The sequence below is a fragment of the Balaenoptera physalus genome, assembly GCF_965194825.1.
Source record: "Balaenoptera physalus genome assembly, chromosome: 2".
Lineage (NCBI taxonomy): Eukaryota > Metazoa > Chordata > Mammalia > Artiodactyla > Balaenopteridae > Balaenoptera > Balaenoptera physalus.
In genome coordinates this window covers 28,653,002-28,668,403 of record NC_138883.1, presented here as the reverse complement: position 1 = coordinate 28,668,403, position 15,402 = coordinate 28,653,002, and the positions used below count along the sequence as shown (strand labels likewise).

Genomic DNA, 15,402 nt, shown 5'->3' with positions numbered 1-15,402 from the left:
TCTGAACCAAGTTCCATGTGTGTGGTTGTTGACAAATCTTACTTTGTCATTATTGTAGGAATGAAAGTAAGCTTCAAGATCAAACCTTCGTCACCCAGCAAGTGCCAATCTTAGACTGTACTGGTGAACTGGTGATACCCAATATTCAGAAAGGATCACAAGAGTCTGACATAGTAAGGAGTCTGTAATCTAACCAAACAATATACATAATTGTTCCCCTTCCTCATGCACCTTCTTCTAAGTCACAGTTCTTTTCTCTACTAGCCAGGAGCTCTCAGGGATCAGTGAAATGAGTAATAACATTAGTGTGAGATTGTGGACATTTTAATAAACAATATCCACACTAAGGAAGGTATATATTTAATGCAAATGCATATTTGTGCCTCTTTTAGTGTGGAAAACCTATAAATTGCCTTTTGAAATATATAGCCCAGTTAAAATATGTATTATCCTTTATGTAAGAATAAACATAGTGACCATGTAACTCTTGGCTTTGGACAGAGGTGGGAAGTCTGGGTCACTATAAGCTAGCAGACAAAGGCATTATAAGGAAGTACGGTACCAAAACAAAAAACAAAAAAAAGCCAGGTGTTCTTTTTAAGAGCTTTTTACTTGTAATTTGTTGTACATAATCAATTAGTACAATGTAAAATCTGAGAAATTTCCAGTGAGGCCACATCAGAGCAAAAAGAAAATACTGAATTTTTTAGCGGCTACTAGCATGAACACAACTGTACAGATTTTTTTCCATCTAAGAAATAAGTAACTCTTCTGAGTAGCAAGTACCTAGCCAAATGAGTTGATTCCAATTAGAGCAACACAATTCTGATTAGTTAGTATTTCTTAAAAAGTAATTTTCCTTAAATGTAAGGAAAACTTAGGAGTCTCTGTGATTATATTTAATTCCACTTGGAATTTAGACAGTATGACCTTTTATTCAACCCAGCCTGTAGTTGTTGGACTGGATTAAATATTACTACCAGTTGTCAGCTGTGATAAGAGATAAAACAAGAGGCATTCTATTATGATATTATAAATTTCTATTGCCTCACCTTTAGGCAGGCAAATCCAAAAAAAAAAAAAAAGCGCCAGGAGGGTCATAAATGTATTTTATTAAAGTTCAGTCACCTTAAGTGATTAAAGATTTTGACATTCTATCCAACACGTGGTAGTAATAAGCCTAAAATCCAGAGAGTGCACAAACATTTTCAAGGTTTTTACCATCCTTAATTTATTAGATAACCCCCATGGAATAGGTTAGCATTATCAACGTAACTAATGAGGAAGCAGAAAAATAAATGACCTATGTCATCTGGCTGAGGACCAGAGACTACTCTATCAGAAATGAGAAGCCTTCTCCTAGTTCGATGGGTGAAGACCACATCAGAAAGACAGGATTCAACTGGCATGGTAGAGCAAAAAGACAGAATCTATTCTGTTTAGCACATAAATGTCTGTTCTGACTTAAAGTTGAGCTATAGCAAAGAAACAAAAAGCATAAAGACACTTGAATTAATGGTAGCAGAAGAATCTGTCAAAGCATTTCTTTGACTACTTCACACATGGAAAGCTTTGAAATTTCTTAGGCCCCAGTCAGTTACTTTACATTAGGGTTCTTTCATTAAAAAGTGTCACAAATGAGAAATGCAGGCAAGAGGAAAGAACAATATAAAAAATTTGACAAGTAATATCAGGTTAGACTTACTTTAGGCAACAGTCTTGCTCATACTTGGAGAACACGTGAGTCTGAAGGTTTTGAGCCTCCACCCCAGAAAGTAGGAACTTGGTTTTTCCCTTCCAAACTGGAAGAACATTTTCAGGAAGAATTTTTGTCTTGGAGAATTTAACAGTGTCACCCAAGGTTGTATCTTTAAGGGTGGTTCATTTTCTCTGACCCTTTGTTACTCAAAATAAAGTACTAGGAGTCCTAAGAAATGTTCTGTTCTTATACATTATACTGATTAAGTTCAGCATTAATTTGATTTCAAAGCTAAGAACAGTGGTTAAAACTTGTTTACAGAAATGCATTTTGGAAGAGAAAAATATTGTAAAACATGTAGTGAATGTTTCTTCAGTTTCTTATTCAGCCAACGAGGAAAGGGCATTGCCTTTCTTTTTACCATTAATCACTTCTCAATAAACATGAGATCCTGTTAAGCATCAAAAAAAAAAAAAAAAAAGAGTCTTGCTCACTTTCATGGTTAGAATACCCCTTGATGTCTGGGCCTGATATAACTTTTGAAATAGTTTTCTAAAAAAATCCTGTTGGCATCTGAATTAATCACTGAAGCATTCATTGATTGCTGAAGCAAACCCTGAAATTTAACGCTTGGCACACACCACAAAAAGTTGATTTATCCAATGCATACTGAGGTATCCTTGGGAAGTGGTTTTAAGAAGCAGGAACAGTGACAATGATAGAATTAGTGGTCATGAGTCACTAGGACAAAGTGGCATTCAGCAGAAAAGACAGAAGCAGTTGTCACATCTGTGGGATAAGTAGAGATGGATTATATCTTGTGTGGTGTGGGATAAATGAGAGGCTCAGCAAAGCTTCACAGAGAGGCCTCACCCACTGGCATTTATGTGGGGCTGTATTTGATGATCAACCAAAGGGTGAATAATTTTTGACCTATTTCCCCATGCAAGAGATCCTTTTCCTTGGAAGATTGTCTTTACACATGCTAATGTTCACTTCCTTCAAGTCATCAGAAAAGGGGAGAATTTTTAGAAATCAGGTCTAAGCTCTTATTCCAGAGAAGCATTTCACAGTTAGGACAGTGACCTCAAAAATAAAATTATGAAGAGCAAGTGAAAATCTGGTTTCAGAATTACACTAGGAGTCTCCCTATTAGCTACTTAACAGGGGATAATGGTCCTGTGAAAGATTTTAGTTACATAGTATTCCAATCCCAGGGATCTGATCTGAGCAAAGTTGGCAGTTGGAGTTGGTCAAGAATAAAGGGCAATTACTCAGGATGGACTGAGTCCAGAAAAACTCGTTTCTAACGGCCCATGGTAGGCATGACTACAGCCGGTGAGGAAAGAGAAGCATCTTCTTCTTTCCACTGTGAAGTGACAGTTTTTAGCTGAGTGTAGAACTGGATGCCCTAAAGAGAACAAAGAAAGAAAAAAAAAGAGAGAAAGAAAGAGTTATCATATATGCCCGGGGGTTTCATGATTCCTCTTTTAATCACTTTTGAAGGAGGTGCTATGAAATGCTATTCACGTTCCTACTGGAGGAATAGGTGCAACCAAAATTAAATATATTGTTCAGGAGATAATCTATGTAAAACATTTAGCATATTACCTGGCACATCTAAATGGAAAAATTGAACATGGTAAACTGTTAAACTTGTATTTATTTTATAAGAATAGGCTTGAGTAAAAGAGAATAGACTGCAGATCTAACACATAAAATTACTAGCAAGCTAGAAGGATATTGTTAGAAAAAAACACACCAGCTTGATTAAAATACTCTTCTAGAATTATTAGACAAAATCTGGGCAATGTTAATATAGTGAAAACAACTTTAGAGATTATTACATACTTTCAATATAAAATACAACTGAAGTTTATATTTTATTATGTAAGAATGATACTTTTATGTCTTCTTTCCAGAATGCAAAATAGCAATTTAAGTACCTAAGGATTTAAGACTTCAAACTGTATATAAGGTCAGTCTTTTACTCTAAGAAGCCTCACTCACCAGAGTAACTTACAGTAATTAAACAAAGACATAGGAGGAAAAAAACTCCAAAACTGACAAACTATTTTAAGCAAGAGTTTTACTCTGCTTCCCTTGAAAGAAATTTTTAATAGTATCAAACTAGTCAATTTTACAAAAGCTGTGACTAATGCACAAACTGGATAATCCACCTCCAAACAGTGTTTCTTAACCAGCTGGCTACACTGTCATAGCCTGCTGTGTAATCCCACTGTTAATTTATTATTAACCTATAAAAGGAAGACCTGTATAGAAAACAAGTAATTTTTTACTGAAGGTCCCAAAATGGCTATATTTCTGTGGGACTACAAAGAACTTTCACTAGCCCATTTGCCCAACACATATTTGGGTACTTGCTCTGTGCCACGTTCTGCAGATAAGTAAATAATAATTACAGTGTGATGAGGGCTTCTTAACATGGCTTAAATAGTCCTACTACATGACTTGCCTCTGCCTACCTCTCTAACCTCATCTCTTACCACTATCTTCCTTATTCACTCACTGTGCTCCAGCCCATTTCTGCTGTTTGAACATGCCATGCCTGTTCTTGCTTTAGGATATATGCACCAGTTGAAGGATGTGATAATAGTGGTAATTTGGTTCCAGATCTGCTCTATTTATTTATTTTTTGTTCAGTGCTGCATTTATAGCATTTTTATTGTAGAATAGTGTTTAATATACAGAAGGTGCTCAATAAAATTTTTAGTAAATGAGTAACTATTACGGGAGCAATGTGTGCAGTGGGAGCACATGAGGACATACCCAACCCAACACTGAAGGGGATGGTGGTGGTCAGAGGTGATTTTCTGGAGGAGTCCACACTTTAAACTGGGGGTTAACAGTCAGATGAAAAGGGGGGAGAAAGGGGGGATACAGGAAGAGAGGGTCACAGGCAGAGGAGAGGACATATACAAAGGCTTGGATTTACTCATGCTCTTTCCCAAAAACTGTTGCCTTGAGTTATTCAGGAATTGGCAAAATTTTGTTAACTTTTATATCTTTTCTAGGGAACCTACTGACAAGCACTGCTGAACAACATATACCCTCACAGAAGCTGCTGGCAGGCCCTTCCTTGCAGAATCCTTGTTCCTGAATATGTTCAAGAAAGTTTCTTAGAGGAAAAATATTTTTTTTAAACTTAAAGTCACCTGTTTGCCATAGAAATTGGTGTCTCCCCTGAAGGAAGCTCGAGAGCCGGTGAATGAGAACATTGGCAAAGGCACTGGAATGGGCACATTCACCCCGACCTAAAGCAGGACAAATCCATGTCAAATACTAAGAAAAACACTCAAACAAAGGAACTTTCCATTTAGAAGCCCAAATGCTTGGCATCAGAGAGACCAATTTTAACTACCCACCTTCCACCCGATCCTGCATCCCATGAGCTTTTATTCCTGAGGAAGAAATGGGGCACTGAGGGAGATCAGAGGGGCAGTGACTGATCGCTGTTTACCTTCTCCCCTTACATAGGAAACAGTAAATGGCTACAAGAATATCCTAAGAATTCTGTTCACAAACCTGTCCGACATCTACCAGATGGGAATACTTCCGAGCAGTGGCTCCATTGGTGGTGAAGATGGCAGTTCCATTTCCATATGGGTTGTCATTTACGATCTTGATGGCTTCATCCAAAGTGTCTGTTTCCAGAACTAAAAGAACTGGGCCAAAAATCTCCTCTTTGTAACAGATCATATTTGGCTGCCAGGAGTGATGCAGCAGAAAAGAAGTCAGTATTTTTTGCTTATTTGGTACTTTATTACCCACTTGCTTAATGAACAGCTTTTATGTTAGTAATAATCTCTTTTCATTTTAAATCACGTATAAATAAAAGTCCTTTCTTGCTGTGTTCCATCTTCCAAGCTACCAATCATAAATAACTTGAAATTCCTATTACTATAACTATATAACTACACTCCTTTCCTTTAAGCACAGTATTTTTAGGTCTCATGACCCATCACTAGCTTCCTGTTTTATGCCTGTATTACTTGTTTATCCAATTGTTATCTTACTGAAAAGCTACTTGAAAATTCGTTTTTTTAATAAATCAAATATATATTAAAAACACCACAGGAGAATTTTTCTATTTAAAGAAATCCTGTGCTAAGTTTTCTGTAACATAAACAATCTATTCTCATTTGTTCCTTTGCCTCCCAAATGAGTCTGTACATTTTTATTTTGGTATCAGGTCACATTAAACATTCAAAACATCTTTTACCACTGCAGCTGGTCAGCTGTGTTTGTTGTTGATAAGTGGATTTTTCCTCAGTGACTCTGTGGCAAGAAATCTCGTAATTTCTACTACACTTAGATTCAGCTCTTGACTATTCAGGATTATAATAGGATTAGTGGGGATATCTGAATTTCAAAAAAACTCCTCAATATAGTCATTGAGGAGTCATTGTCATTTTAGCTGAGCAACTTTCAGTTTTGATAAATAAAAATTGACACCAATTCTTTTTCTTTTGTCACTTTCTGGTGAAGATGTAGATATTCAATAACTATTGGGGGCTGATATATTGATGGTGACACTGCAATAGCTATAAGCTAGGCAGTAAGAAGGAGAGGGAAGAAGAAATTAACATTAAACAAGTAAGAAGTATAATGTAAGATAGGAACTGGCAAAATAATGGCCCGTGAGCTGGAGTGGCTTGCTGCCAGTTTTTGTACAGCCCACAAGCAAAGAATGGTTTCTACAATTTTTAAATGGTTGAAAAAAATCAATCATGACACCTAAAACTATATAAAACTATATGAAATCCAAATTCCATTGTCCATAAATAAAGTTTTATTGGAATACAACCACACCATGTTAATGGCTGAGTTGAGTAGTTGTGACAGAGACTATTTATCCCTGCAAAGCCAAAAATATTTACTCTTTAGCTCTTAATGGAAAGTTTTCCAACCATTGGTATAGTTGAAAGAGGCTGGAAGTCAGGAGGGGAGACTCATTCAGACTTGAGATAAAATAACTGAGTAATTCTGGCAAGAGATGAGGTCTCTAGTCATAAAATGTCTTCATTTATAAATTAGAGGAATGAGGTGCCTTTAGCTAATTTCGCAAAATTATATATTTGCAAAATAAATAATCCAGAGTTGTTCACCTTGACATTTGAGATGATGGTTGGCCCAACAAAGTTCCCATTTTCATAACCTTTGACTTTAATATCTCGCCCGTCAAGAAGGATGGAAGCTCCTTCCTTTGTTCCACTATCAATCAGATTGCAGACTCGCTCTTTTGCGTGGGGGGTGATCAGAGGGCCAAGATCAGCTCCAGGCTGGTCTCCTGTAGAACAACACAGAAGTATTTAAGGTCTTCATTAACATAAATTATGAGTGCTAAATAAAGATGAATCCAAATGACAAGTAGTACAGTACAAAGAGAGGCAATGGTAAGAATAAACATGATTGCTCCCATTGGACAAGGCCAATGCGAAAATCAAGAGCTTAGTGCCACAGATGCAGAGTCTAAAGAAGCCAGGCAGATAACCGGTTACCTGCATTGACTCTCAGTTTTTTGGCACGCTCTACCAGCTCTGGGAGCCACTTCTTAGCTTCTCCCACAAGGATCGCTGTTGAAAGAGCCATGCAGCGCTGACCAGCGGCTCCAAATGCTGCCCCAACCAGCTGGTTCAGAGTATTTTCCTTATTGGCATCTGGCATGACTACCCCATGGTTTTTGGCTCCCTAAGGAAATACAGAAAGTACATGAATCTTCCTTGGCAAAATACAATTTGGCTAAGAAATTAAAGAACCTGAGATTTCAGATGAGAATTTAAGGAAAGGACTCGAGAATTTATCCTGTGTTGCTTTGAAAATAGATTTATTATCATTTTGATATTGCTGAAGTACTGGTAACACTGAGTAAGTCTCCAGGTTACTTTTGCTTCACTTCCTCAGCTGAAAAGCTGATAGGTGTTTATTTAGATCAAAACCATTATCAAACGCCCCCCCCAAAAACAAAAAAACACTGCCTCAATCACGTTCGGTCAAATTGACAGGCTAAACACTGCATCCAGGAGCCAAGGAGAACTCCCTTCTCTTTCCTAAGTTAGCTAGGAAAGAATTTGTTGTTTGTCAGAGGTTCCAGTTATATGAAGAGCAATGTAAACACAGAGCTGCCAGTAGCCAGCTGAAAGGCAAAATAGGAGGTAGGCCTCCTGATACACAATTTCCGGAAAGAAATTCCAATTGGCTTGCTTCTAGATACACAGCCTCATAAACTTCTATGTAGGACTGACATATGGTCATTTCCACATGTTTCCAGATACAGCTATAGTTGAGTACATAAATAAATACCTTGTCTGCTACTTAACTGTATCCCATTACACATAGTATAATGTTAGACACAGAATACATTCAAGAAATATGTAGTGAACTGGGAGGGGCATAAATCAAATTGGCCAAAACACATCCAGCCATGAAAAGAAACAAATGGGCATATCATGAACAGTCTCCAAGCCCGTACATAGGTGGCTACTCTTTTTGCAACATTAGTGGAAGGGTAAGAAAGTAGCAACTGGACATTATATTTAGTATCAAAGAATTGCCAAGTATTTGGCGAGGAGCTAGTCACTAAGGAACAGCAAAACTATGCAGCCAAGTAAACCACACTCATATATCATACAGGGATATCTGGCTCTTTCCAGAGCCTTAAATAGCCTGGGCTCTTAGGGAAGATCATATCTTTGACATTAGTAGTTAGGATACGCCTTAAAGGCAGGAAGGATGGGGTCTAGCTGGAAGAATGGTATGAAGGAAGAAACAGGGCCAGAAGCAGAATTTTGCAGTTACTGCTGAAGCCCAAAGAATTTGAATATCATTCTTAAGGAGAAATGTGACTTCATCACCAAGATTACCTGGTTAAGATAAAAGGTAATTAAAGTGACAGAGAATAAAACTCATCACACTGTTCATGGTTAAAGGGAAGACAACCAGGATGAATTGTGAATAAAGAAACACTGGCATTAAAGTGGGATGAGTGGCCCCTCTGCTGAGGGGCTTTTTCTAGGTAGTTTTAATACATATAACGGAATTTGGGGGAAAAAGGAATATGAAGTTACCATATTGGCTTGAACTCTCTTGCCATGTCTTGACCCTCTCTCAAAGATGTACTCTCCTGCCTGGTTGGATCCCACAAAGCTGATTGCTTTGATATCAAGATGATCGCAAATAAAGTTTACAGCTTTAAGAAGAAAATAAATGATTACCACAAAGGAAAAAAGGGCTATGGGATTCTCAGCAAAGCAAATTTCCCCCTTTCTCACTGCTATGAATGAGAAGTTTTCATACTTTTGTTTTTCTACCCTGGATTCCCATTTTGGAGTTCTGTCCTTGTTCTCTTAAATTCTTCTTTTTTTGGGGGGGGGGCCACACTCCATCTCTAGTGGGATTTTAGTTCCCTGACCAGAGATCTAACTTGCGTCCCCAGCAGTGGAAGCGAGGAGTCTTAACCACTGGACCACCAGGGAGTCCCTCTCTTAAATTCTTTGAACTACAAATCTTATTTAACCTCTTCTCTTTCATTATTTTTCCCACTTGCTAGTCCAGAATTTCTACTTTTAATCTAACTCTGAAGGCTACAACTCCTATTTTCCTCCAAAATAATAGCCTTTCAATACTCAACTCTTCCTTTTGTCCTTTACGAATGTGAAACTTCCTCAACTGTCGCTTATACTGGGACTCTCAGATACTACTGTGCCCTCATGTGAGAGGCAATAGAGCATAGTATTTAAAAGTAAAAACCAGGGTCAGCCTTCTTAAGTATACACATCCTGACTTTGACAGTTTCTAGCAACATGACTTTGGGCAAATCACTTAATTTCATTATGCCTCAATTTTCTCATCTGTAAAATGGGAAAATAATAGTACCTACCTCAAAGGGTTGTTGTAAAGACTAAATGAGATAATATATAGAAGGCATTAGGAACAGTGCTTGAAACACAGAAGCACTTTTTAAGTATTCGCTATTATTATATGAATCAGAAGGACTTCAGTACCTCTGAGATCTATAAAGTCTGAGTTAAATAACCTTATAAATTCTCTCAATATTGAAATGAAAACTTCTCTTTAATCTCATCTGTATCTTGCCCTAACCATATTTCTTTGTCCTAATGCATTCTGTAGGGCAAGAAGCACTGCTACTCCCCAGTTAGTTACCTTAGCAAAGAGATGGCAAAACAATCAACAAACATTATCTTCAAACATGGAGGTTACTACTAGTAAATCCCTTCATCCCTAGGTTCTTCATCCTAAAACACCCCATCACTGACTCAACACCTTGACTTTTTGGTATCCAGATTAAGTGCCATGTACAGAGGGGCAGTTACCTTCATGTTGTCCATGGATGACATTCAGTGTTCCGTCAGGGGCACCAGAGTCCTGAAGCAACTTGGCAAGAAGTATAGTTGCTCCAGGGACTCGCTCTGATGGTTTCATTAGGAAGGTATTTCCACATACCATGGCCATGGGAAACATCCAAAGGGGGATCATGGCAGGAAAATTGAATGGAGCAATGCCTGCACACACCCCCAGAGGCAGACGGTAGGAATAAAGGTCCATGTCTTTGGTGATGGATGGCATGGTCTCTCCCAGCATGAGGGATGTCACACTGCAGGCATGCTCAACCACCTCTGGAACAGAGAAGAAGCAGTCGGGCCACCAACTCTCCACACTGTGGACTACTTAGTTTTGTCATGCTCTAGTCAGCCCTGAGTGGCAAGACCAACGACAGAGGGAAGAAACACTGACTTGCCATGTGAAGGGGTTGCGTAAAGTGAGATTACCTGAATGGGAAAAAGACAGTGCAATGCATATACCATTTGGAAGATCATTTGACTAAAATAATGAATGAAGTAAACCAATCCCACAGATACCTGAGTACTGCCGTTTTCCACAAGTATTAAAAAAGATATCATGGGATAGCAAAATCTACATAAAGGAAGAAGCAATCTCCCATCTGGGGTCTTTGCCTCTCATTTTCCTTTGCTTCTTCTCAATGTCCCTGAACTCCCCATGAGGAATCTCTGCTTACGAAGGCCTCGAAATACATCTCCTTCGGCATCCGCTAGGGTCTTCCCTTGTTCCAGCGTGATTAATCTGGCAATTTCTTTCTAGAGAGAAAACACAGAAATAGAAACCAATGCAAGGATGTGCCTCCTGTTAGTTCTCAGGCAGCCAAAAAAGAATAAAAGTCAGGAGGAAGTACTATGAGGGAGAGAGCCATGATCTATGTCTCTCTGTATTGTACAGTTAGGGAGAGCAGCTAAGAGGGCCTCTATGAGAGTGACAAGTATTCCCTAGGCAAGTTTGGAAAATTATACCATTCAGATTTCTTACCAAGTTTTCTTTAATGAGTTGCTGATAGCGGAGCAGGACCTGCTGACGGCTTAATATTGAAGTGTCTGCCCATGCGGGAAAAGCACGTTTGCAGGAAGAAACTGCTGCATCCATTTCAGCCTTGGTGGCTTGAGGGACCCGACCAATGACCTCATTGGTGGCCTGATGGAGAAAGCAGCACATCAGGGACTTCCCTGGTGTTCCAGTGGTAAAGAATCTGCCTTAGGGCTTGCCTGGTGGTGCAGTGGTTAAGAATCTGCCTGCCAATGCAGGGGGGACAGGCTCGATCCCTGGTCCGGGAAGATCCCACACGCTGCAGAGCAAAGAAACCCATGCACCACAATCACTGAGCCTGCGCTCTAGAGGCCGTGCGCCACAACTACTGAGCCCACGTGCCACAACTACCGAAGCCTGCGCGCCTAGAGCCTGTGCTCCGCAACAAGAGAAACCACTGCAATGAGAAGCCCGCACACCGCAACGAAGAGTAGCCCCCGCTCGCCGCAACTAGAGAAAGCCCGCACGCAGCAACGAAGACCCAATTCAGCCAAAGCTAAATAAATAAAATAAATAAATTAAAAAAAAAAAAAACTGCCTTACAATGCAGGGGGCACAGGTTCGATCCCTGGTCAGGGAACTAAGATCCCACATGTGGCGGGGCAACTAGGCCCGCGCGCCACAACTACTGAGCTCGTGCCCCTCAACTAGAGAGCCTGCGTGCCACAAACTACAGAGCCCATGTGCTCTGGAACCCGCACGCCACAATTACAGACAGAGCCCATGTGCCCTGGAGCCTGTGAGCCACAACTAAAGAGAAGCCCGCGCACTGCAACAAAGATCCCACATGCCTCAATGAAGATCCCACGTGCTGCAACTAAGACCCGATGCAGCCAAAAATAAATAAAATAAATAAACAAATAATAAATAATTTTTTTTTTTAAAAAAAAAAAGCAGTACATCATCCTTCGTTCCTGCCCCACCTTCTTCATTTTTCATATAGTCACAGGGGCAGCGTTATGTGCTTCACAATAGACACCCTGGTCCCTATTTTCCCACCATGTTCCCAGAATTCTAGGCTAGTTAAGTTTAAGTCCCAAAGCAGCTTTGCTTACGGGGTTGTGGATGTCCATCCATTTGTCACTTTTGGATTCAATAAATTTCCCATCAATGAAAAGCTTTACAGTTGGCTGGGGAAAAAAAAAACACACAAAACTTTGTATTAGTTAGTTGCTTTACTTCTCTCTTTCACAAAGAGAGAAGGAATCGGGGTTGATAACTGAATTTTCTGTCCTCTAGAAATGTTAGCACTAGGAAAGAGATATACAATATACTTGTCTATAGTGCTTATTAATATGGGGCAGAGCCTCTCAATACTGTGATCTCTCTGTAAATGGGAAATTCCCTGCTAATCACACAGTGGAACTTCACGAGTAAACATATCTCACTGAGAAGCTTATACTAAAAAAGCAGTAGACTCTGTATTAACAAAGATTAGCTATTAGGACGTCTTGGCCCAGCCGACTTTCTGTCACATTACCATGAGCATGCATTACTTTACGATCAAAAGATTTTAAAAGACATTCCTATCTGTGTAGTTTTTCTGAGAAGTAGTTTGTTTTCATTAAATTTTCAAAGTGGTCTGTGGGCCAAAAAGGTGAAAGATTACTATGTTACAGTATGTGCATGCTTCTATATAAACAGGATTTTGAGCACCAGTCCTTATATATCAGGTTTAGTTACTGCAAATGGCTGATAGACAGTAGGTCTGTAAAAACAACTCTAAAGGTTGTAAAGAAGACAACCTTTCTGGCAGGGTCAAGAAAACCTCTAGAAGCCAAGAAAATGTATCTTTTGACACAGTAATCCTAATTCAGAAGGGATATAATATAAAAGAAAGAAAAAAACTACATAAATAAATGTTTGTTTTATAATACTGAAAAACAGAATAAGTCTAAATGTTATCTGGAAAAATTATTAGTTAATTCAGGCTATATCTACTTGATAGAATATTATATAGCCATTAAAAATCATAATCATAAAGACCACCTTGCAATATTGGAAATGCTTACAACATAGTAGAAATAATATGAGATAAGAAAACCAAGATAGAAAATTTCAGATAAACTCTGATCAAATTACGTAAAGGAGATAAATGGGAATACCCTCAAATTATACTGGATTCCTTCTCAGAAGTCAGCCTTTATTACCAAATAAACTCACCACTGACGATGAAGAGAAGGAGGATGTTGGGTGCCAACTGGAGTTCATCTTGGAAGAAACCTGGGAGGTAAAAGAATGGTTATTTTGATAAATGAGAGCAGAAAATTATTAAAAATTTAGTGAATGGCTACTATATGCTTAACATTATACTAGTTACTGTGGGTATATGAAAAAGGACTTGGTGTTTGCTCTCAAGGGTCATACAGTCTTTAAAGACAAAAGTTGTGAGACTATGAGACACAGCAAACTATGAGAGAACAATAAACCATAATGATCATGTGCTCAACTTCCAGGACAGTCCTGGTTAAAAAAATATTTTTTTGTCATTACACCATATTTTTCTAATTTTTGGCCTGGTACATGTAGTCACCATAAATCTAAAAATAAGAAAACACTTAGGATGGTGTCTAACACAATAGGTGTTGAATATAAGATAGTATATAACCAAGTGTCAAATGTATATATAATATGCCCACACAAATACTTAAAACATGAATGTTCATAGTAAATTTATCAGTAACAGCCTAAAATTTGGGAACAATGCAAATGTCCACAATTGGATGGGTGAATAGGGAAACTAGTATGGTATATCCATATGTTGGAATACTACTCAGCAATAAAAAGGAATCGACTATTGATATATGCAACATGGATAATTATAGTAATTATACGGAGTGAAATAAGTTAAGACTTAAAAAGAGTATATACGGTATGATTCCATTTATATAAAACTAGAAAATGTAAAAGGTAATGTCAGAAAGCAGATGAGTGGTTACCTAGAGATGACAGAGGAGGAAAAGAGAAGGGGGTAAGAGAGAAACGTTTTGGGGCAATTAATATGTTCACTATCTTCATTGTGATGTCTTCACAGGTGTATACAAATATTAAAACATCAAATTATACACTTTAGGGCTTCCCTGGTGGCACAGTGGTTAAGAATCCGCCTGCCAATGCAGAGGACACGAGTTCAATCCCTAGCCCGGGAAGATCCCACATGCTGTGGAGCAACTAAGCCCGTGTGCCACAACTACTGAGCCTGCACTCTAGAGCCCACGAGCCACAACTACTGAGCCTGAGTGCCACAACTACTGAAGCCTGCACGCCTAGAGCCCATGCTCCGCAACAAGAGAAGCCACTGCAATGAGAAGCCCACACACCGCAACGAAGAGTAGCCCTCGCTCGCTGCAACTAGAGAAAGCCCATGTGCAACAACGAAGACCCAACACAGCCAAAAGTAAAAAACAAACAAATAAAAAAAATTTATACACTTTAAAATATGTACAGTTTATTTTAGGTCAATTTTATTTCAATAAAGCTGTTTTTTAAAATGCCACATGTGGGCTTTCCTGGTGGTGCAGTGGTTAAGAATCTGCCTGCCAATGCAGGGGACACGGGTTCAAGCCCTGGTCTGGGAAGATCCCACATGCGGCGAAGCAGCTAAGCCCGTGTGCCACAACTACTGAGCCTGCGCTCTAGAGCCTGCAAGCCACAACTACTGAGCGCATGTGCCACAACTACTGAAGCCTGTGCTCCGCAACAAGAGAAGACATTGCAATGAAAAGCCCGCGCACCGCCACAAAAAGTAGCCCCCGCTCGCCACAACTAGAGAAAGCCGGCGCACAGCAACGAAGATCCAACGCAGCCAAAAAAAAAAAAAAAAAAAAGCCACATGTACCTAATAGGAAAAGAATGTGTTATACAGGTAATAGGATTTAATCAGCAAATGGCAGGGGTCGGGGGGATCAGTTAAAATAAAGCCACTCTCTAAAAAAAGATAGTTTGTATATATGCTATGCAAGTTGATTTAAGAAATACTGAAGTCTAGGGGCTTCCCTGGTGGCGCAGTGGTTAGAAATCTGCCTGCCAATGTAGGGGACACGGGTTCGTGCCCCGGTCCGGGAAGATGCCACATGCCGTGGAGCGGCTAGGCCCGTGAGCCACAACTACTGAGCCTGCGCGTCTGGAGCCTGTGCTCTGCAACGGGAGAGGCTGTGACAGTGAGAGGGCCGTGCACCGCGATGAAGAGTGGCCCCCGCTCGCCGCAACTGGAGAAAGCCCTTGCACAGAAACTAAGACCCAACACATCCAAAAATAAATAAATAAATAAATTTATTAAAAAAAAA

At 39.3% G+C, this 15,402-nt stretch overlaps 2 protein-coding genes across 9 annotated transcripts in view; one reads left to right on the top strand and one right to left on the bottom strand.

Annotated features, from left to right (window-relative positions):
• Positions 1-4,875, top strand: part of BBOF1 (basal body orientation factor 1) — a 47,869-nt gene extending 42,994 nt beyond the window's left edge. For 5 of the 7 annotated variants that reach the window (XM_082451709.1, XM_082451710.1, XM_082451704.1 and 2 more), the window contains one exon: positions 59-1,390. In XM_082451709.1, the coding sequence (XP_082307835.1) occupies positions 59-188 (130 nt within the window). In that variant the 3' untranslated portion in view covers positions 189-1,390. Of the gene's footprint in view, positions 1-58; positions 1,391-3,621; positions 3,678-4,734 lie in introns of those variants that run through there. The other 2 variants (XM_082451705.1, XM_082451706.1) reach the window with 2 other exon arrangements.
• Positions 592-15,402, bottom strand: part of ALDH6A1 (aldehyde dehydrogenase 6 family member A1) — a 42,222-nt gene continuing 27,411 nt past the window's right edge. For both annotated transcript variants that reach the window (XM_082451713.1, XM_082451714.1), the window contains 11 exons: positions 13,280-13,339; positions 12,172-12,246; positions 11,063-11,224; positions 10,758-10,836; positions 10,054-10,356; positions 8,788-8,909; positions 7,222-7,411; positions 6,829-7,010; positions 5,246-5,425; positions 4,876-4,974; positions 592-3,110 (listed from right to left, as the gene is read on the bottom strand). In XM_082451713.1, coding sequence (XP_082307839.1) covers positions 3,006-3,110; positions 4,876-4,974; positions 5,246-5,425; positions 6,829-7,010; positions 7,222-7,411; positions 8,788-8,909; positions 10,054-10,356; positions 10,758-10,836; positions 11,063-11,224; positions 12,172-12,246; positions 13,280-13,327 — 1,545 coding nt within the window. In that variant the 5' untranslated portion in view covers positions 13,328-13,339 and the 3' untranslated portion in view covers positions 592-3,005. Of the gene's footprint in view, positions 3,111-4,875; positions 4,975-5,245; positions 5,426-6,828; positions 7,011-7,221; positions 7,412-8,787; positions 8,910-10,053; positions 10,357-10,757; positions 10,837-11,062; positions 11,225-12,171; positions 12,247-13,279; positions 13,340-15,402 lie in introns of those variants that run through there.